Source organism: Carlito syrichta, unplaced genomic scaffold (assembly GCF_000164805.1).
Source record: "Carlito syrichta isolate Samal-C Ts95f unplaced genomic scaffold, Tarsius_syrichta-2.0.1 Scaffold306837, whole genome shotgun sequence".
NCBI classification, from domain to species: domain Eukaryota; kingdom Metazoa; phylum Chordata; class Mammalia; order Primates; family Tarsiidae; genus Carlito; species Carlito syrichta.
This window is the reverse complement of record NW_007250933.1, coordinates 51,199-71,402: the sequence shown is the minus strand read 5'-3', so window position 1 is coordinate 71,402 and position 20,204 is coordinate 51,199. Positions and strand designations below refer to the sequence as shown.

Genomic DNA, 20,204 nt, shown 5'->3' with positions numbered 1-20,204 from the left:
GACCCCTTTTGCAACCTCGACTTGCCCACCTGATTTCTATCTCTACCCCTAAGGAAGCAGCAGCTTTTAGACTTCCTCATTGGTCTTTATGGGCATGTTATCGAAAATGCATAACTTCCTCTGCCTAAGTTTTTTGTTTAAGCCAATCTTTTACGGCAGGGATGAGTTATCCTCTCATGTATGTAGACATAGTGACACAAACACTATCAGAATGGGTTTTGGGGAATTGGGGCGTTTCTCATACTTGTTTATGAGTAACTGTATGGACAAGTCTGGTCAGCTGCTGTTCTTAATTACTGAGTAATAACTCATTGAGGCTGCATTGACAAGGCCACAAGAGGGACACCAATAAGAGATAATGGCTCTTAAGTAAACATCCTGTTCTCCCTTCCCCTATGCTCAAGGAAAGAAAAGCACACTGGACCTGAGCAAGTGCAATGTAAAACTAAATATCAAGAGTTACTTTTGACTAACTGCTGGGGGTAAAAAGAGAAACTTTTTTGCTTAGTCACAAATTTGAAGGGAAGGCTGAAATCTATTTAGAAACTGATCGTTGCAGTTGCAATCATTGCAGTTGCAATCATCCAACCTTGATATCCCCAAGGGATTGGTTTCAGGACCCCCAGGATGCTCAAATCCCTTGCCTAAAATGGTGTAGTATTTGCATATAAACCACGCATCCTCCAGTATATTTTAAATGATCTCTAGATTACTTGTAATACCTAATACAATGTAAATGCGACGTAAATAGTTGTACACTGTATTGGTTTTAAAAGTGTATTCTTTTTATTGCTGTGCTATTTTTTAATTGCTTTTTTATCATATATCTTCAACCCGCAGTTGATTGAATCTGTGGGTGCTGAACTTGTGGACATGGGGAGCCAACTGTACTTTATGGTTCCATTTTTGACTTTTTTCTGTCCTTGTCCTTTGTTCACACCTAGGCAAGCTGAATGAGTGGAAGGGCTGGTGCGCGCTGCAGTGACAACTGAGAAAACACAAATACAGGCTGCAGTTCTTTGTATTCAACTCAAGAAGGGTGTTGGCTATATCAGTTCACCCTGAAAATGTTCAGGTTCATGACAAAATAGATTTTCCAGCAGCTTCCTTCCTTACCCCTATTGTATCCCCTTATTTTTGAGACTCAAGTCCTTTGCCACATGATTTATGGAAAAGAGAGGAGATAACAGGACTTAAAATGCCCTACACTTTTCTTGAGGTGCTTCAGTTGGAACGGGTGGAAAGAAAGGAGATGGAAAGCTATTTCTTGTTTCCCTCTTTCCCTGGTTAGGAATTCTTTGCAACTACATGAGACAACACTTAAGATAGCCAGGGATTGCCAGGGAACTATTGGTTAATAAAGGATTAATTTGAAATCTTGGTTATAGCCGGGCTCCGTGGCTCAGCCTGTAATGCTGCACCTTTGGGAGGCTGAGGTGAGTGGATTGCCTGAGCCCACGGGTTCGAGACCCGCCTGGGCAGCGAGACCTCATCTCTTACAATAAATCAAAAATCAGCCGGGCATGGTAGCGCACGCCTGTAATTCCGGCTACTCGGAAGTCTCAGGCGGAAGGATCGCCAAAGCCCAGCAGGTTGAGGCTGCGGTGGCCGGGAGCGGCCACTGCACTCCAGTCTGGGCGATGGAGTGAAACTCCAACTCAAAAAAAAAAATCTTGGTTATTTATAATTGGGCCTTAGTTGTATACGGGTTGAGCAGCCCAAATCCGAAGTCTAAAATGCTCCAAATTTTGAAGCTTCTTGAGCACCAACATGACACTCAAAAGAAAATGTTCATTGGAGGATTTTAGATTTGTGGATTAGGGATGATCAATGATCAACCAGTAAGTATAATGCCAATATTCCAAAATGTGCAAAAATTCAAATCCAACACTCCAGTCCCAAACATTTTGGATAATGGATACACAACCTGTATTTCAATCTACAGATGTATCTAGGGTCTTCTTTTAGAGAACTTTGCTCTTTCCTGTGTTTTTACTTTAGCATTGATCCTAAACTGACACATCTATGTACTGGCTCCTGTGTTTGGGAGATTTCTCTGTTTTTCCCTTGGCCTTGATCTGACAAATCAGAGTTGTTTAAGAGGTGGGTGGGGATGTTCTTTTCCTTATTTCTCTTCTACAGATTCAAGAGATGTTCTGTGAAAGGAAAAACTTAGAGATTTTAGGTAAGCCCAAGGCACTGTTTTTAAATTTTGTCCCTATAATCCCAGCACTGGAAAGCCAAGTTGGGAAGATTGCTTGAGCCCAGAAGTTCAAGATCAGCCTGGGGAACACAGCAAGACCTTCTCTCTAATACAAAAATTAGCTGGGCATGGTGGCACACATCTGTAGTCTCAGCTACTCAGGAGACAGGTGGAAGGATTGCCTAAGCCCAGGAGATCAAGCCTGGAGTGAGCCAGGATGGTGCCACTACACTCCAGCTTGGGCAACAGGGTGAGACTCCACCAAAAAAAAAAAGTTTAATTTATCCCCATGTCTTGGAGAAACATTTCCCCTCTATTCTCCAAATTTAGCTGGACGTAGTCTCCCATTGTGGCATCTTAAAACAAAGTTAAAGTAAGCTTGGCTCCATCCTAGATCTTCCACTTGTATTACTAAGGATTTTTTAAAAATCTAACCTCCATAGTACCTGCTGTGCCTTTAGTATTTGGCTACCCTCTTGGGCCTCAAAAGCATTGGTGGCAATGACAAATCTTTATATACCAGGGGTGCCCCCAAAAATACATACACATCTTAAGAGATCTATGTTTTACTTTTTGTTCGCCGTAACTAGAAGTGTCTGGACGCTAATGGTAACCACTTTGAGCACCTCTTGTAATTGCAGAAGTCAAATGTGACTTGTATTCATCTTTTGTTACGGGTATATATTGAATATTACAATTTTAATATAATTTTTTCCTTTCTTAAAATGTGTATACTTTGGGGGGGGCACCCTCTGTATTTTACCATACAGACTTTCTTTTTGTCTGCCTTCAAAATCTTATCTACATCTTTGGAACAAGGAAATGGAATTTGCTTCTAAGAGGTAAGATAGATTTGAAAGCATGTGTTGATCCTTATGACAAGTGGAAAATGCATTTTACGTCAATGGAGAGTATTCTTTCCTACAATTCAATGGTATAAAAACAATACCGTCTCAGCCAGGGCTTTAGTCAACTTGAGATTTCTAAAAGTGGAGTTGAGCCGGGCATGGTGGCTCACACCTATAATCCTAGCACTTTGGGAGGCAGAGGCAAGAGGATTGCTTGAGTCCAGGAGTTCGAGGCCAGCCTGGGAAACTTGGCAAGATCTCGTCTCTACAATAAATCAAAAAATTAGCTGGGTGTGGTGGTACATGCCTGTAGTTCCAACTACTTGGAAGGCTGAGGAGGAAGGATCGCCTGAGCCCATCAGGTAGAGGCTACAGTGGCCATAACCATGTTACTGCACGCCAGCCTGGGTGACAGAGTGACACTCCAACTCAAAAAAATATTGGAGTTGAGCTGAGAATTTCCTAAAATTTGACTGAGGATCTAGGACACCCTTTATCGAAGAGTCCCTTTTTCCTACACTTCTGTGGAAACCTAGCATTATTTCCTGCATTCTTTTTCCTTGACCTTAGTCTGGCAGAGAAAAATTAGAAGACACCTCTTCACTTTTTACTGGATGCATGTCTTCACCCTATATTCAAGGCCTCTTTGGCCACAAGTGTCTGAGTCTTGCACTGTAGAGAAGAATAGGGAGTTGTGCTTCTAAACAGGATACAACATGACTAATCTGGTCCCTGAGAGGCAACATGGCATAGCAGAAACAACACAGGCTTTGGATCCAGATAGACCAGAGCTTGACTTCTCTGAGGGTCATTTTTCATGATTTAAAAGGAAGCATTAAAACAGCTACTACTTGACAGTTTTTCTAGGTATTAAATGAGATTGTGAAGGCTTAGCTTTTGGCACGTAGTAGGTGTTCAGCCGTATTCTGGAAGGCTGGGGCGCGGTGGAGCAACAAGTTTTCAGGATAGATGTTTCCTAGGCCAACTAACGGATTAAAAATTCCCTGAGGCCGAGGCATATGCTAGTCACAAGTCAGAAGTTGTAGAAGAACCAGTAATTAATGAATCGGCCTTAGTTAGCTTACTCTTGCTTGTTTAGTTGCTTCTTACAGGGCGTGGGATGGAGTAACTCTTGACCTTCCTTCCTCCGTTGCAACACAGGTTACACAGGTGATGATGTGGCAGTTGATTGATCGGTATCCCCTCAGCACCTAGCTCACTGTATTGCACACAGTAAGCCGTCAGTAAATGAGGGATGCATGTAGGGAGCTGCATCTCAGGGTAGCCTACCTATTTCACCATCCCTTTAGTAGCCTAACAAAAGAGGAGAAGGTAGAATGATTAAAGAAACTGTGTCATGTCTGTATCCTCTGGAGCTTCAAATCAATACAGTGATTGGTACATACTTAATTCAGTATTTATTGAGCAGCTACCATTTTGTTGCTTGCAATATGATGCCTCTCCCTTTTGGTGCAAAGCCAAGGGAAGAATTCTGCCTGTCATCACCCTTTCTGAATGCCATTTAAAAATGCTTAACACACATACACACACACACAGAATCTTCCTCTCCCACAGTCTTGTCTCTTTCTCTTTGTATTTCAGAGTGTCTAACATACCAGAAGATGGAGCCAAGATCCAGAGTGGTGCTTATGACTCAGAGCAACTGCCCTCCCCAGACAGAACTTCCAGCCTCTGGAAACCTAGATTAAACCGCTTTCTCTGACAGCTCTTCCTCCACAATACTTGATTCTATCACCATTGAAACTTCAGAACCAACTCTAAACATCCCCACCCCCAGGTGAGGGGACCAATGGGAATTACTGAGAGCCAGTGGCTGCCCCCAAGCCTCCCTTCATACTTCACAACATATCTGACCATGTTTCCCTTTTTATTGTGTAAAACTAATCAAGTATACCTCTATTCCTGTGTCCTAGATGTAGTAGGGAGAGAGAAGAGAAGAGATAAAGGAAGTGAGCTGGGATGGGAATGAAAGGCAAAGAGATTATGTGGGGAGTAGAGAGCTAAAATGCTAGTCAGTTCTTTCCGAGGTGGCGGGGGGGGGGGGGGGGGGGTGTATTGTACTAGAGAAAGAATGGTGTGGTGAAAGAGTACAAGACTTGGATTCAGAAGCCAGCATCAGCATTTGCTGTTTGACCTGAAATCACTTACCTTCTCTGATCTTAAATTTGTCATCTGTAAGCTTAAGAGGTCTATAAAGTCCCTCTTAAGCACTGTATGAAAGGACTCAAATAAATGACCTCTGCAGATTCTTTGGTTCAGCTTTAAAGCTGTTATATCCACTATAACAGCTTCTTGCTACTGTTGTGCATTACCAAAACTCTCGCATTATACTAGACTATTTACATAAAATTGAACTTAACAATTGGGAGTGATGCTGCTGTTATCCCCGTTTTATAGTTGAAAAAATTGAGGTTTAGATAATTTGCCGCAAATTACATAGTTAATGACAACTTACACTAGGTCGGTCTGGTTCAAAGTCTATGCTCTTAACAGTTTTTCTACCTGCTGTAAGGACCATGTGAAAGAAAATTCATGGTTAAAGGGAAATTACTAACTACCATTTCCTGTCTGGTTTTCTCCCACTCTCGCCCTCAAAAGTTCACCTGCCCTTGCCTTCAAAGCCACAGGACGCTTTATTGCTGCATTTGGGTTTCAGCGGAAATGCATGGGTCTCGGGATTGCAGGTATGTGTGTTACAGTTTCGGCCTTCCGGTCAGTCGGAACCACTTGCGCCGCTGCAAGTGCAGGGTGGGGTGTACTTCTTCAGAGTTCCTGGAGGTGGTGCAAGACTAGAGTGGCAGCTGTTGTAGCCAATAGGGAGGGACGTTATTGGGCCAGAAGCCAATGAGGAATCTCGTGAAGGAGAAGCGGCGATAATCTGTTTGAGGATGTGGGCACCGGCCTGAAGGAACATGGGGCTGTACCAGAGGTGGCGACGGCTCCGGCTTCCAAGGCTGCAGGCTTGCGGGTTACACACGGTGCGTGAGGTAACCAAAATTTCCGCATTGGACCCAGTCCAGCCAAAGCCCATAGTGTAGGCTTCAGCCTGTCCTCACGCCACTCCTCCTGTCTTCCGTTTTCCCGAGCCCCCAGGTGATGCCACCCTAGACCTAAAGTCGCCATCGGTTTCTCGAATCAGCGGTCTGGGGAGTGCAGAGCTCCGGAGGGCCCGCGGCCTAGGGCCCTGTATCACCCGGGCCACTTACATATCCACAGCATCCCCAATCCTGAGAAGGAATCCTGTGTTACCTGCTAACACATCTTTCCCTCTAGGCAGCTGTGCCGACCCCTCCACACTGGTTGACAGAGCGGCTTGGCCTTTTTGAGGAGCTATGGGCTGCTCAGGTAAAGAGGTCAGCGAGCATGGCCCAGAAGGAACCACGAACTATTAAGATATCACTTCCTGGAGGCCAGAAAGTGGATGCCGTGGCATGGAACACAACCCCTTACCAACTAGCCCAACAGATCAGGTACCAGGCCCATCCTGTAGCTACCAGGATTATCCTTCTGCCCCTTCCTCTGCCTCTGAGCAGGGAAAGAAAACTTGGTCTGCTTGTTTCTATTCCAAGTCCATCAACATAGCCTTTTCTGAGGATTTGTTTTATCTGTATTAGTTTTGGCATCAGTCTCTGCCCTTCCATTGGGGAAAGAAATGATAGGTACTTTTGCTCTGGTAACTCATTTCCCGTTTGCAAGTTTAGAGTTGCTGAGAGATTAGTGCCTCTCCTCCCCTGTGGATTGTCCCCTTGTAATTAGCTTACGTTTTTATTGTACATCTTTATGGGATACGTGTGATATTTGTATACATGTATAATGATCAAATCAGGGCCAGGTGCTGTGGCTCACACCTATAATCCCAGGACTTTGGGAGACTGAGGAGTGAGAATTGCCTAAGCCCGGAGTTCGAGATCAGCCTAGGCAACATAGCAAGACCTTGACTCTACAAATACTCAAAAGTTATCTGGGCATAGTGGCTCGCACCTGAGTCCCAGCTACTGGGAGGCTAAGACAGAAGGATCACCTGAGCCCAGGAGGTCGTGGCTGCAGTGAGCAGTGATTTGCCACTGTATTCCAACCAGGGTGACAGAGTGAGACCCTGACTCAAAAAAGAAATAAATAAAATAAAATCAGGGCATTTGGGATATCTGTTACTTCAGACATTTATTATTTGTTTTTTCTTTTTTGTTTTGAGTCAGGATCTTGCTCTATTGCCCAGACTGCAGTGCGGTAGCATGACCATGGCTTACTGCAGCCTCAACCTCCTGGGCTCAGGCCATCCTCCTGCCTCAGCCTCTTGAGTAGCTAGGACTATGGTTGTACACCACCGTGCCCAGCTAATTTTTTGAAAATTTTATTTTGTAGAAACAAGGTCTCTCTATGTTACCTAGGCTCGTCTCAAACTCCTGGGTGCAAGTGATTTTTCTGCCTTGGCCTCCCAAAGTGCTGGGATTTTAGGCATGAGCTACTGTGCCGAGCCTATCATTTCATTGTGTTGGGAGCATCTCAAATCCCTTCTAGCTGTTTTGAAATAACTTACTGTTAACTATAATCACCTATTCTGCTATTGGACACCAGGACTTATTCCTTCTATCTAACTGATTGTTTGTACCCATTAGCCAACCTCTCTTCCTCTCCCCTGGCCATCCTTCCTAGCCTCTTGTATCTATCACTCTACTCTCTACCATCATGAGATAAACTTTTTTAGTTCCCATATATGAGTGGGAACATGCTGTATTTGTCTTTTTGTGTCTTGTAATCTTACCTTTGTCTTCATTCCCACTGCTGAAGTTCAACACTGGCAGATACTGCAGTGGCTGCTCAAGTGAATGGAGAGCCCTATGATTTGGAGCGGCCCTTGGAGACAGATTCTGACCTCAAATTCCTGACATTTAACTCCCCAGAGGGGAAAGCGGTAAGGTTCTTTGGGTTTTTTGTTTTGTTTTGTTTTTGTTTTTTGAGTCGGAGTCTCACTCTGTCGCCCAGGCTGAATTGCAGAGGCGCTCTCGTGGCCACTGCAGCCTTGACCTGCTGGGCTCAGGAAATCCTTCCACCTCAGCATTCCAAGTAGCTGGAAACACAGGCACGTGCCACCATGCCAAGCTTTCTTTTTCAATCTTGCTTCTTCTGCAGGACAATTTCTTTCTTATCAGGAATACAATTAAGAGCTATTTAAGCAGGAAATTCTTTTTTTTTTTTTTTGAGGTGGAGTCTCCCTCCTTCGCCCAGGCTGGGGTGCAGTGGCAAGCACGCTCACGGCCACCCCAGTGTCGACTTTCTGGGCTCCAGCAATCCTTCTGCCTCAGCCTGCCAAGTAGCGGGAACTACATGCATGCTACCATGCCCAGCTATTTTTTATTTTATTGTAGAGACAAGGTCTTGTCAAGTTGCTCAGGCTGGTCTCAAGCCCGTGGGCTCAGGCAATCCACTCACCTCAGCCTCCCAAAGTGCTGGGATTACAGCCTGAGCCACCAAGCCCGGCCTAAGCAGGAAATTCTAACATTTATTTCTTTTGCCTCAGTTTCTCCATTTGCAGTTAGGAGAGAGACTTACCACAGACTATCTTGGATATCTGACTACTCCTGGCTAAGTTGGAAACTTATAGTGAAAGTTCTTACTTAGCTTTGGTCTATTAAGCAAACATCATTTGTGCTAATGAAAGGGAGAGATGATATGTTGAAAAGCAGCCGGGCTCGGCAGTTCAATCTGTAATCCCAGCGCTTTGGGAGGCTGAGGTGAGTGGATTGCCTGAGCCTGTGGGTTCGAGACCCGCCTGGACAACTTGGTGAGACCTCATCTCTACAATAAATCAAAAATTAGCTGGGCATGGTAGCGCGTGCCTGTAGTTCCAGCTACTTGGAAGGCTGAGGCAGAAGAACCACCAGAGCCCAGCAGGCCGAGACTGTGGTGGCCAGGAGCGTGCCACTGTACTCTAGTCTGGGCGACAGAGTGAGATTCCAACTCAAAAAAAAAAAAGTTGAAAAACAAAAGAATAAGATACCAAATCAGCTCCCTCAACGCTTGAGCACATGCATTATAAATCATCTATAGTGTATGTTCAGTTCTAACATGGCTTCCACAACTGAGCACATAGTGTGGCAGCCTCCTGACTTTGTCCTCTTCATGTCAGTTTAGATAACACAAACCTTGTCTATCTGGATGCAGAAAAATGGAGTTTTCATGTCATCTATGTGTAAATAGTGACCAAATCCTAAAGGAGTCATTGTATCACACTAGATTCCTGGGCTATAAAAAAACAGAACTAGGCCGGGCTCCGCTGCTCAATCCTGTAATCCCAGTACTTTGGGAGGCCGAGGTGAGAAGATTGCCTGACCCCAAGGGTTCAAGACCAGCCTGGGTAACTTTGTAAGACCTCGCCTCTATAATATATCAAAAAATTAGCCAAGTGTAGTAGTACACACCTGTAGTCCTGGCTACTTGGAAAGCTGAGACAGAAAGATCGCCTGAGCCCAGCAGGTCGACATTGGGATGCCCATAAGTGTGCCATTGGGCTCTAGCGTGGGCGACAGAGTGAGACTCTGACTCCAAAAAAAAAAAAATAGAACTAAAAGACCAAACAAAGTGCTAAGGAATCACTATCTTAAAATAGTCTATTCCAAAGCCCTAAAATATTATGGGACTAGCAAAAAAAACCCAACCTGGCCTCCTGCTTCTGTGCTGCAGAATTGGGAAGCATTAAGAACTGAGGGTGGGTCTGGGGCTTTTGTGTTACGAAAGAAGACAATGTAGCAGCCTTCTGTTTTCTTTTCTATTCAGTATTTTCTTTTTTTTTTAGCTTTTTACTATTTAGCGATCAAAGTCTAGAATCTCCATTGTGTGGTTCTTTTTCCTAGAAGAACCACAATGGTTTTCCTACCAGCTTGTCTGGGGAAGAAATCAGGGATCCAGGGGCTAAGGGAGGAGTTTGTGAACTTATGAACCCCTTTCTTGAACCCAGGTGTTCTGGCACTCCAGCACCCATGTCCTGGGGGCAGCAGCTGAACAATTTCTAGGTGCTGTTCTCTGCCGAGGCCCAAGTACAGAATGTGGCTTCTACCATGATTTCTTCCTGGGAAAGGAGCGGTGAGTGATGCAAAGAAGGAGAATTAGTCAGCGCTGGTTTCAGAGGCCCTCTTCAGGTCCTTGGGCTTGTTCAATGTGGAGGAAGAAACTGGAGGCTTCAGCTGTGACACTGGTACCACTCTCTCTGTCCCGCTTTTTCTGTCTGACTCTGTTTGAAACTTACCTTCTTTGCCTCTGTGAACTCAAATTTTACTCCATCCCCTCATTACTGTTGTTCTGGGTCCTTCTAGATTTCTTGCACTCGTCTTTGAACTTCATGCATAAAGCCTTTTCTTCAGCTGTAAAATCTGTTACCTGATTCCTGTTTATATTTTCTCTGAGTTTTTCTGTCTTTGCTGATAATCCTAGATTTTCCCTAGAGGGTAACACTTCACCCTCACCAGCAGGTGTGTCTTCCAGGTGACTGATGCACCTTACAGGAGGCAAACCAACTAACTCTCCTCTTTCCAGAACAATTCGGGGCTCAGAGGTGTCTGTTTTAGAGCGGATTTGCCAGGAACTTATAGCTGCCGCTCAACCCTTCCGGAGGCTAGAGGCTTCCCGGGATCAGCTTCGCCAGCTCTTTAAGGTGAGGTGCAGGGAAGAGGTGAATCTCTCCCAGCACATCTTTGTGGGAATAAGACTTGTCTTCAGTCTTTCCTTCTACCTTCTTGCAGGATAACCCCTTTAAGCTTTACCTGATTGAGGAGAAAGTGACAGGTCCAACAGCAACAGTATATGGGTAAGAGTGGTCACGATTAGGGGAAATAAGGAGAGGCGGGGAAGCACTGAAGAGGGCCAGAAATGGGGTAAGAGAAGGAAAATAAAGGTGATATGGTGATATGTGTTGCTCCAGAAAAAGAAATGGGAACAGGAATTTACTGTTATCTGCCATTGCTCTCTCTGTCTATAGAATAGCTCCTTCCTTTTTACCTCTACTTTCTATCAGCCAAAGGCCACAAGAGGGAGAAAATTAGAAACTGAAGAATAGGGAAATCACTAATTTTCCTGTCTTTCTTCCAGTTGTGGCACTTTGGTTGACCTTTGCCAGGGCCCCCACCTTCGGCATACCGGACAGATTGGAGGATTGAAGCTACTAACGGTCAGTTGTGAGGGCAGAGTTAGGTTAAGACTTCTGTTTTCCCTGGATTGAGCAGGAGAATGGAAAGATGAACCTTTCTCTCTGCCTCTTCTCTACTCTGAGAGTTGAGGGGGAATCCAGGAGGAGAAAGATAGTCAGGTCCCACATTCTGGAAACCCCAGTTTGATGGCAGATACTGGACACTCTGCCGGAGCCCAGAAGCCAGTTCAAATTCCCTAGTCAACGTTAAGGGACACAGAAGGAGAATGTGAGCAGGCTAGACAGGGTCATATGGAGAGAGAGAGAGAGAGAGAGAGTGGTCCAGGAGGACAGATAAACACCTAAACACCATCTGACAGGCACAGGAAGGATACCTTAAGTCAAGGGCATGCCTTTATGAAAATGCTATTCCTAGCCGGGCTCGGTGGCTCAGCCTGTAATTCCGTGCTTTGGGAGGCTGAGGTGAGTGGATTGCCTGAGCCCGCGTGTTCGAGACCCATCTGGGCAACTTGGCGAGACCTTATCTCTACAATAAATTTTTTTTTTAAATAGCCAGGTGTGGTAGCATGTGCCTGTAGTTCCAGCTACTTGGAAGGCTGAGGTGGAAGGATCACTGGAGCCCAGCAGGTCGAGGCTGCGGTGGCCGGGAGCGTGCCACTGCACTCCAGTCTGGGCGACAGAGTGAGACTCCAACTCAAAAAAAAAAAAAAGAAAATACTATTCCTGGACAAGATGAGTTAACTAGGTGGGAATGGGACCAGGTAGCAGGGGGACAGGCAGATGTATAGAGCAAAAAGCCCTGAACTTAAGAACTAGCCATCTGCATTTAGTCCTTACTCTGCACAAATGAGGTATGTGGCTTTGGATAAATCTTCTTACTCATTTTTCCCATCTATAAAATGAGGCTGATATTTCCTTCCTGTCCTACCAGTAAATCTACCTCATAAAAACAATGAAAGCCAACTAATGCAGGAGAAAGTGAAGAAAAGTTTAAAAGTACTATAAAATGTAGGCAGTTTCTTATTAGTACTATTGTTAAAGGAAAGGGCAAGCTGAAGCTTTTGGATTTCATGTGGGCAGAAATAGGATATGGTATAGAAGACTGATTTTTCTAGCTGCTGTCTGGGATATTGATAAGATAGGGGATAGACTAACATTTTACCAGAGCTTATGAATGCTTCCCCAAAGAGTCTTTTTTTTTTGAGTTGGAGTCTCACTCAGTCGCCCAGACTGGAGTGCAGTGGCCGCTCCCGGCCACCACAGCCTCAACCTGCTGGGCTCTGGCGATCCTTTGCCTCAGCCTTCCAAGTAGCTGGAACTACAGGCACATGCTACCACACCCAGCTAATTTTATTTTTTATATTTTATTTTTATTTTTTGAGTTGGAGTCTCACTCTGTTGCCCAGACGAGTGCAGTTGCCACTCCCAGCCACCGCAGCCTCGACCTGCTGAGCTCCGGCGATCCTTCTGCCTCAGCCTTCCGAGTAGCCGGAATTAAAGGCAGGCGCTACCACGCCCGGCTGATTTTTTGATTTATTGTAGAGATGAGATCTCGCTGCCCAGGCGGGTCTCGAACCCGCGGGCTCAGGCAATCCACTCACCTCAGCCTCCCAAAGGCGCGGGATTACAGGTTGAGCCATAATTTCTGATTTATTGTAGAGATGAGGTCTTACCAGGTTGCCCAGGCAGGTCATGAACCCGCGGGCTCAGGCAATCCACTCACCTCAGCCTCCCAAAGCGTGGGATTACAGGTTGAGCCACCGATCCCAGCTAGGAGTCATTTATTAAAAGAGAAGGAACTAAGTACAGGGGTGCTGGTTGGGCAGTGGTTGGGCAGTGGTGGTGAGAATGGAAAGAAAAAGGGGTGGCAGGGCGGGGCTAGGCTTGTCCAGGTGTGTGCAGGAATCAGGAGTTGGGCACCTGCAAGGCTAGAACTGTGGAAGAGGTTGGCCATCCTGCTGGCGGTGATGGTGGGAAAGTGGTGAGAGAGCTGAAACAGGACAATTGTCAAGTGGCATACCTGCGATGCTTGTGCTGAGAGTGTCACATGAGGCTTAGGAGAGGCAGCCGCCCTCAGTCCTCCTCATCCCTTTGATTTCCTATGTTCTCACCCAGAACTCGTCTTCTTTATGGAGGTCTTCAGGGACCCCAGAGACACTGCAGAGAGTGTCAGGGATTTCCTTCCCCACAATAGAACTGCTGAGGGCTTGGGAAGCATGGAGAGAAGAAGCAGAGTTGCGGGATCACCGGCGCATTGGGAAGGTACAGAGATTGGGAAGACTGGGAGGGGTGGCTGGTGACAAGGGATGGAGACAGATGAGGGAACCTGATTGTGAGTTGGGAGCAGATTCAGTCACAGCGACTGAGCCGTTCCATCAGTTGTTTCATCTGGGTTCTGAAGCCCCTTCCCCTTCCTGAAGTGACCATTGCCATCCCTGGCCCCAGGAACAGGAGCTCTTCTTCTTCCATGAACTGAGCCCTGGGAGCTGCTTCTTCCTGCCACGAGGGACAAGGGTGTATAATGCACTGGTGGCATTTATCAGGGTAAGGGGACCTGAATCCAGAGCAAAGAAGACCAGGGAGGGGCTGAGGACCTAGAAGAAACTAAGGTGTTTTGAGTTAGAGGAGGAGGGTTGGAAGCATAAACATAAATACCGTAAAGTGCTAGTGATCTTTAAGGACTGCAGTTAGGCAGTCTACAGTAGGGGAGTGAGGGAGTATAGAGATGGGACATGGGATTATAGGTTGTGGCTGTGATCAGCAGGGCCTGAAGGCCTGAGAGAATCACACCTCTGCCACCCTGCCTCCTCTCCTTCTGGTAACTCTGACCTCCCATATCTGTATTCTCCTCTCCAGGCTGAGTATGCCCGCCGTGGTTTCTCAGAGGTGAAAACCCCCACACTGTTTTCTACGAAACTTTGGGAACAGTCAGGGCACTGGGATCATTATAGGGAAGACATGTTTGCCCTGCAGCCCCCAGGGTCTGACAGGCCCACTGCCTCCTCGAGTGAACACCCTACCAGGCATCCCACAGACATACTCGCCCTCAAGCCCATGAACTGCCCTGCACATTGGTGAGCTGGGGGTCAGGAGACCTGGGTCCTTCCAGGGCTAGGGTTACAATCAGGTTGCTAAATATTAAGGAATAGCAAGTACCTTCGAAAGAGTATGGGACACTTGATTTGAGTCTTGAATCTTCCCTCTAGCTAAACATGAGAATCTGAGAAACTCATTATACCTCTTTAGACCTCAGTTTACTTGCAGGTTACATCAAGGGTTTGAAGTTGCTGTCTGAGGTTTCTCTTTCTGCTCAGTGCCTATCACAGAACAAGGGCATAGTAAATTAGTCTATTGTGTTACTGAGAAATTCACTTTGAACCGGTGGGATTGACAGGACTCAGTGAGAGGACATGCCAAGGCTAGAGAGGGCGTTAGCTGATGTGCAGAGGAAGTAGGCAAGCAAATGATGTGGGGGAGCAGTCTTCCAGGATTAGTCCTTGTGGCCCTGACCCCTCCCCCCCAACCTCAGCCTGATGTTCGCCCACCGGCCCAGATCCTGGCGGGAGCTGCCCCTGCGACTGGCTGACTTTGGGGCCCTGCACCGAGCTGAAGCATCTGGCAATCTGGGGGGACTGACCCGCCTGCGATGCTTCCAGCAGGATGATGCTCACATCTTCTGTGCACCAGATCAGGTGACCCTTCCCCAGCTCCACCAAAGCTTTTCTAAACCATCTCCCTATGAACCACCAACATCCCTGACCTTCTGTTACCCTCTGGATATACTACCAGAAGCCACATTCTACCCCAGTTTTCGTCTGCTGCCTCTCTAGGTTTTTGCCCTCTGTTTTCCCCAAGTGCTATTATACTGGACCTCTGGCTCACCCACTGTTATTTCCTGCCCCCAGCTGGAAGCAGAAATCCGAAACTGTCTTGATTTCCTCCGCTCTGTCTATGCTGTCCTTGGCTTCTCCTTCCGCCTGGCACTATCCACCCGGCCATCCGGCTTCCTGGGGGATCCTTGCCTTTGGGACCACGCTGAACAGGTGAGCAGGAGGTAGAGAAGCAGATAAGCCACTCTCTAGTGGAAAGAGGTGAAGGTCATAGTAACCAAGGGCTTCAGAGAGAGGTGTATGCTGGGGGCCATTTGTTGGGGACTGGAAGGGTTGTGTTGTTCCTGAAGTCCGGGATGATATGTCTCTTGCCTCGTTCCCTCCACAGGTCCTTCAGCAGGCCCTGGAGGAATTTGGAGAACCTTGGGATCTCAGCTCCGGAGATGGCGCCTTCTATGGGCCTAAGGTATGCTGGGGACCCTTGTTAGTGGTTTTTTTTTTTATTTTTTTTTATTTTTGAGTTGGAGTCTCACTCTGTCGCCCAGACTGGAGGGCAGTGGCCGCTCCCGGCCACCACAGCCTCCACCTGCTGGGCTCCAGCGATCCTTCCACCTCAGCCTTCCGAGTAGCTGGAACTACAGGTGCGCACTACCACGCCCAGCTAATTTTTTTGATTTATTGTAGAGATGAGGTCTCACCAAGTTGCCCAGGCGGGTCTCGAACCCACGGGCTCAGGCAATCCACTCACCTCAGCCTCCTAAGGCATGGGATTACAGGCTAAGCCACTGAGCCCGGCTAGGGTTTTATTATTTATTTTGGCTTTGTCTTATTAACTATCTAATAGATATTTAATAGTATGTACAGATAAATATTTTTATTTGATTTTTGAGTTGGGGTCTCACCGTGTCACCCAGGCTAGAGTACAGTGGCAAGATCATAGCTCACCACAGCCTCAACCTCCTGGGCTCAAGGGATCCTTCTGCCTCAGCCTTCTGAGTAGCTGAGACTACAGGTGTGTGCCACCACACCTGGCTAATTTTTTTTTTCTTCTGTAGTAGAGATGAGGACTTGCTGTGTTGCCTTGGTTGGCCTCACAATCTTGGGCTCCAGTATTCCTCCTGCTTCAGTCTCCCAAAGTGCTACAATTACAGGCATGAGCCATCGCACCCAGCCGAAAGAAATATTTTTAAACTCATGTAGGATATAAAGAAGAACAATATGCTTCCTACCCCCATGGCACTTTAATCTAGTGAGGGCTGTGGAAGGTATATAGGCTATGTCGGTGCCATAAGGTCAGTGCTGTGTTGGTACTAAGGGAGCATGCTGGGGGGTGTTAGAATTAGTCAGGGGGTTAGCAGAAATCGTTTTCCATTCTGAGAGGTGAGTGTTAACCAAGTAAAGGTGTGTTTTAGGAGGGAACAGTGTAGGCAGAGGCTAGGCTATGAAAGCATACTCACATGGCAAGTTGGAAGAAGTAAAATAAATCAGTTGGAGAAAAGGACTGAGAAGTGTCTGCTGGCTTCAGTGAAAAGGCTGGGGCCAGGCTCGGTGGCTCAGCCTGTAATCCTGCACTTTGGGAGGCCAAGTTGAGTGGATTGCCTGAGCCTGCGGGTTCGAGACCTGCCTGGGCAACTTGGCGAGACCTCATCCCTACAATAAATCAAAAATTAGCTGGTCGTGGTAGTGCACACCTATAGTTCCAGCTACTTGGAAGGCTGAGGTGGAAGGATCACCAGAGTCCAGCAGGTCAAGGCCGTGGAGGCCGGGAGCGGCCACTGCACTCCAGTCTGGGTGACAGAGTGAGACTCCAACTCAAAAAAAAAAAAAAAAGAAAAGGCTATTAGGGTTTTTGTTTTGTTTTGTTTTTAAGTCAAAGAATCTCACTCTGTTGCCCAGGCTGGAGGGCAGTGACATGCTTATGGCTGCCTCAACTTCAACCTGCTGAACTGACATGATCCTTCTCTGTCAACCTTCCAGGTAGCTGGAACTACAGGCGTGCACCACCACGCCCAGTTAATTTTTTTATTTATTGTAGAGACAAGGTCTTAACGTTGCCCAGGCTAGTCTTGAATCCTTGGGCTTAGGCAATCCTCTCGCCTCTACCTCCCAAAGTACTGGGATTACAGGCGTGAGCCATTGCGCCCTGCCAGGTTTTGAAAGACAGTTTTCAGTAATGTGAGCCTGAGGGTGGAGTCAGACAGAAGTGAATGAATGAATGTAACTCTTTCAAGGATTTTGACTCTTACAAAGGCAAAGTAGAGTAGCTAAGGGCCTGGATACTTGAAAGAGATTTTTTTTTTTGAGTCAAAGTCTCACTCTGTCACCCAGACTGAAGTGCAGTGACAGGCTTATGAGCCACTACAGCTTCAACCTGCTGGGCTCAGGTAATCCTTTTGCCTCAGTCTTCCAAGTATCTAGAACCACAGGCACATGCCCCCATACCCGACTCATTTTTTTTTTTTTTTGAGTTAAAGTCTCACTGTGTCGCCCAGGCTGGAGTGCAGTGGCACACTCACGGCCACTGCAGCCTCAACTCGATGGGCTCAGGCGATCCTTCTGCCTCAACCTTCCAAGTAGCTGGAACTACAGGCACGTGCCACCATGCCTGGCTATTTTCTTAATTTATTGTAGAGATGAGAGCTTGCCTAGTTGCCCAGGCTGATCTTGAACGGGTGGGCTCACACAATCCTCTCACCTCAGCCTGAGCCACTGCACCTGGATGAAAGATTTCAAAGGGAGATATTTGAGAATGTTTAAATGCTATGATGTGGCCGGGCTCGGTGGCTCAGCCTGTAATCCTGCGCCTTTGGGAGGCTGAGGTGAGTGGATTGCCTGAGCCCGTGGGCTCGAGACCTGCCTGGGCAGGCGAGACCTCATCTCTACAATAAATCAAAAAATTAGCCGGGTGTGGTGACGCATGCCTATAGTTCCAGTTACCTGGAAGGCTAAGGCGAGAAGATCCCCGGAACCCAGCAGGTTGAGGCTACAGTGGCCGGGAGTGTGCCACTGCACTCCAGTCTGGGCGACAGGTGAGACTCCAACTCAAAAAATAAATAAATAAATGCTATGATGAAAGAAAGCCTATTTGGAGGGAAAAATTGGAGGGAGTAAAAGAAGGGGATACAGTAGAGGGAAGTTCCTAGGGATCAAGACCCTTGACAGAAGGCACCTCCATTGCCATTGTATCCAGGGAAGAAGAAAAGGCTAAAAGTAGATGCAAAGAAGGTGTAGTGACAGGAAGTTGAGGCCAGTTATCTGAATTCTCCATGAGGAGGGAGGCAGGATCATTTGCTGAGATGGAGAAGCAGGGTTGTCAGTGAGAGGTTGAAGATATGAAGAGAGAAAAATTACTCAAAAACTATTATATGAACTATACGGGGAGAGGGGAACAAAAAAACCCGGAATTATCTTTTTGGAGGGTAGACCTCTTGCAGTACAGGCTTCCCCAACTAGGTAAGTGTTCTAAGAACCCATTGGCATCTGTACCAGCCAGCATTGTGAGAGACTACATTCAGCCTCAGTAATTTTTTTTTTTTGGGAGATTCTTTCAGTGCATTTGCCCATTTCATGACAAGTGATTTATAAGCACACCTGCCTACACAGTGCTGAGTGTTCAGCAGTTTTTGATCAAAAACAGCATGACCCTGTGCCCCACCCTCCTGATTCACCCGATCTTGCTCCAGTGACTTTTTGTTGTTTTCCTGGATGAAAAAAGTCCTCAAAGTGAAACGTTTTGCCAATGTGGAAGAGGTGAAACAAAAAACAAGCTGAGGCGGAAGGATCACCTGAGCCCAGCAGGTCAAGGTTGCAGTGGCCATGAGCGTGCTACTGTACTCCAGCCTGGGCAACGAAGTGAGACCTCCAACTCAAAAAAAAAAAAAAGAAACAAAAAACAGCAGAAGCACTAAAAGGCATCAAAATTGACGAGTTCAAAAAACTGTTTTGCCGAGCTCAGTGGTTCAGCCGGTAATCCCGCGCTTTGGGAGGCCAAGGTGAGTGAATTGCCTGAGCCCGTGGGTTCGAGACCCGTCTGGGCAACTTGGCGAGACCTCATCTCTACAATAAATCAAAAAAATTAGCCGGTGGTAATTTTTGTGGTAACACGCGTCTGTAGTTCCAGCTACTTGGAAGGCTGAGGCGAAAGGATCGCCAAAGCCCAGCAGGTCGAGGCTACAGTGACCAGGAGCATGCCACTGCACTCCAGTCTGGGCCACAGAGTGAGACTCCAACCCAAAAAAAAAAAAAACTGTTTTGAGCGGTGGAAAAAGTGTCTCAATAGGTGTATTGCATCAAACAGAAAGTACTTTGAAGATAATTAAAGTTTAAACATTTAAGAATAAACACAATGTTTTATAAATAAATTCTGGGTTTTTTGGGGTTGTGCCTTATATAGCTAAAATCCTTTGAGTGCTTAATAGTTGTTATGCGCTGTGCTGGGGCCATTTACTTAAGGTGACGGGTGTATTACTAATTTTTTTTTTGAGTTGAAGTCTCACTCCTTCACCCAGGCTGGAGTGCAGTGGCACACTCACGGCCACCCCAGCTTTGACCTGCTGGACTCAGGCAATCCTTCTGCCTCAGCCTTTCAAGTAGCCGGAACTACAGGCATGCGCTACCACGCCCAGCTAATTTTTTAATTTATTGTAGAGATGAGGTCTTACCAAGTTGCCTAGGCAGTTCTCGAACCCGTGGACACAGGCAATCCCCTCACCTCGGCCTCCCAAAGTACTGGGATTACAGGCTTGAGCCACTGCACTCAGCCTATATTACTCATTTATGTCCCAAATGTCTATTCTAGCACATAGCATTTATTTGGCTGCTCAATAAATAGTAAGTGAAAATATTAAATAATGAAAATGTGTTTTATTGATTTTAGCAATAATAGTAAGCAAGTAAAATATCTTTTGTTACTAAGAAGAAAAAAATGCAAGCAAGTTAAACATGTGCTTAAGGTTATAGAGCTAACAGACAGTGATAAAGTACATATTCTGCCGGACTCGGTGGCTCAGCCTATAATCCCAACACTTTGGGAGGCCGAAGTGAGTGGATTGCCTGAGTCTGCGGGTTCGAGACTCACCCGGGCAACTTGGTGAGGCCTCATTTCTACAATAAATCAAAAATTAGCTGGGTGTGGTAGTGCGCACCTGTAGTTCCAGCTACTT

General features: G+C 46.5%; 1 protein-coding gene across 3 annotated transcripts in view; it reads left to right on the top strand.

The window, feature by feature from the left end:
• The first annotated feature begins 5,848 nt into the window (after positions 1-5,848).
• Positions 5,849-20,204, top strand: part of TARS2 (threonyl-tRNA synthetase 2, mitochondrial (putative)) — a 17,579-nt gene continuing 3,223 nt past the window's right edge. Inside the window, exons 1-13 of one of the 3 annotated variants that reach the window (XM_008063422.1) lie at positions 5,849-6,050; positions 6,346-6,542; positions 7,861-7,984; positions 10,028-10,152; positions 10,603-10,720; positions 10,809-10,873; positions 11,155-11,233; positions 13,328-13,474; positions 13,658-13,756; positions 14,069-14,286; positions 14,742-14,904; positions 15,118-15,255; positions 15,431-15,508. In XM_008063422.1, coding sequence (XP_008061613.1) covers positions 5,985-6,050; positions 6,346-6,542; positions 7,861-7,984; positions 10,028-10,152; positions 10,603-10,720; positions 10,809-10,873; positions 11,155-11,233; positions 13,328-13,474; positions 13,658-13,756; positions 14,069-14,286; positions 14,742-14,904; positions 15,118-15,255; positions 15,431-15,508 — 1,617 coding nt within the window. In that variant the 5' untranslated portion in view covers positions 5,849-5,984. The remainder of the gene's footprint in view (positions 6,051-6,345; positions 6,543-7,860; positions 7,985-10,027; positions 10,153-10,602; positions 10,721-10,808; positions 10,874-11,154; positions 11,234-13,327; positions 13,475-13,657; positions 13,757-14,068; positions 14,287-14,741; positions 14,905-15,117; positions 15,256-15,430; positions 15,509-20,204) is intronic. The other 2 variants (XM_021715200.1, XM_021715201.1) reach the window with 2 other exon arrangements.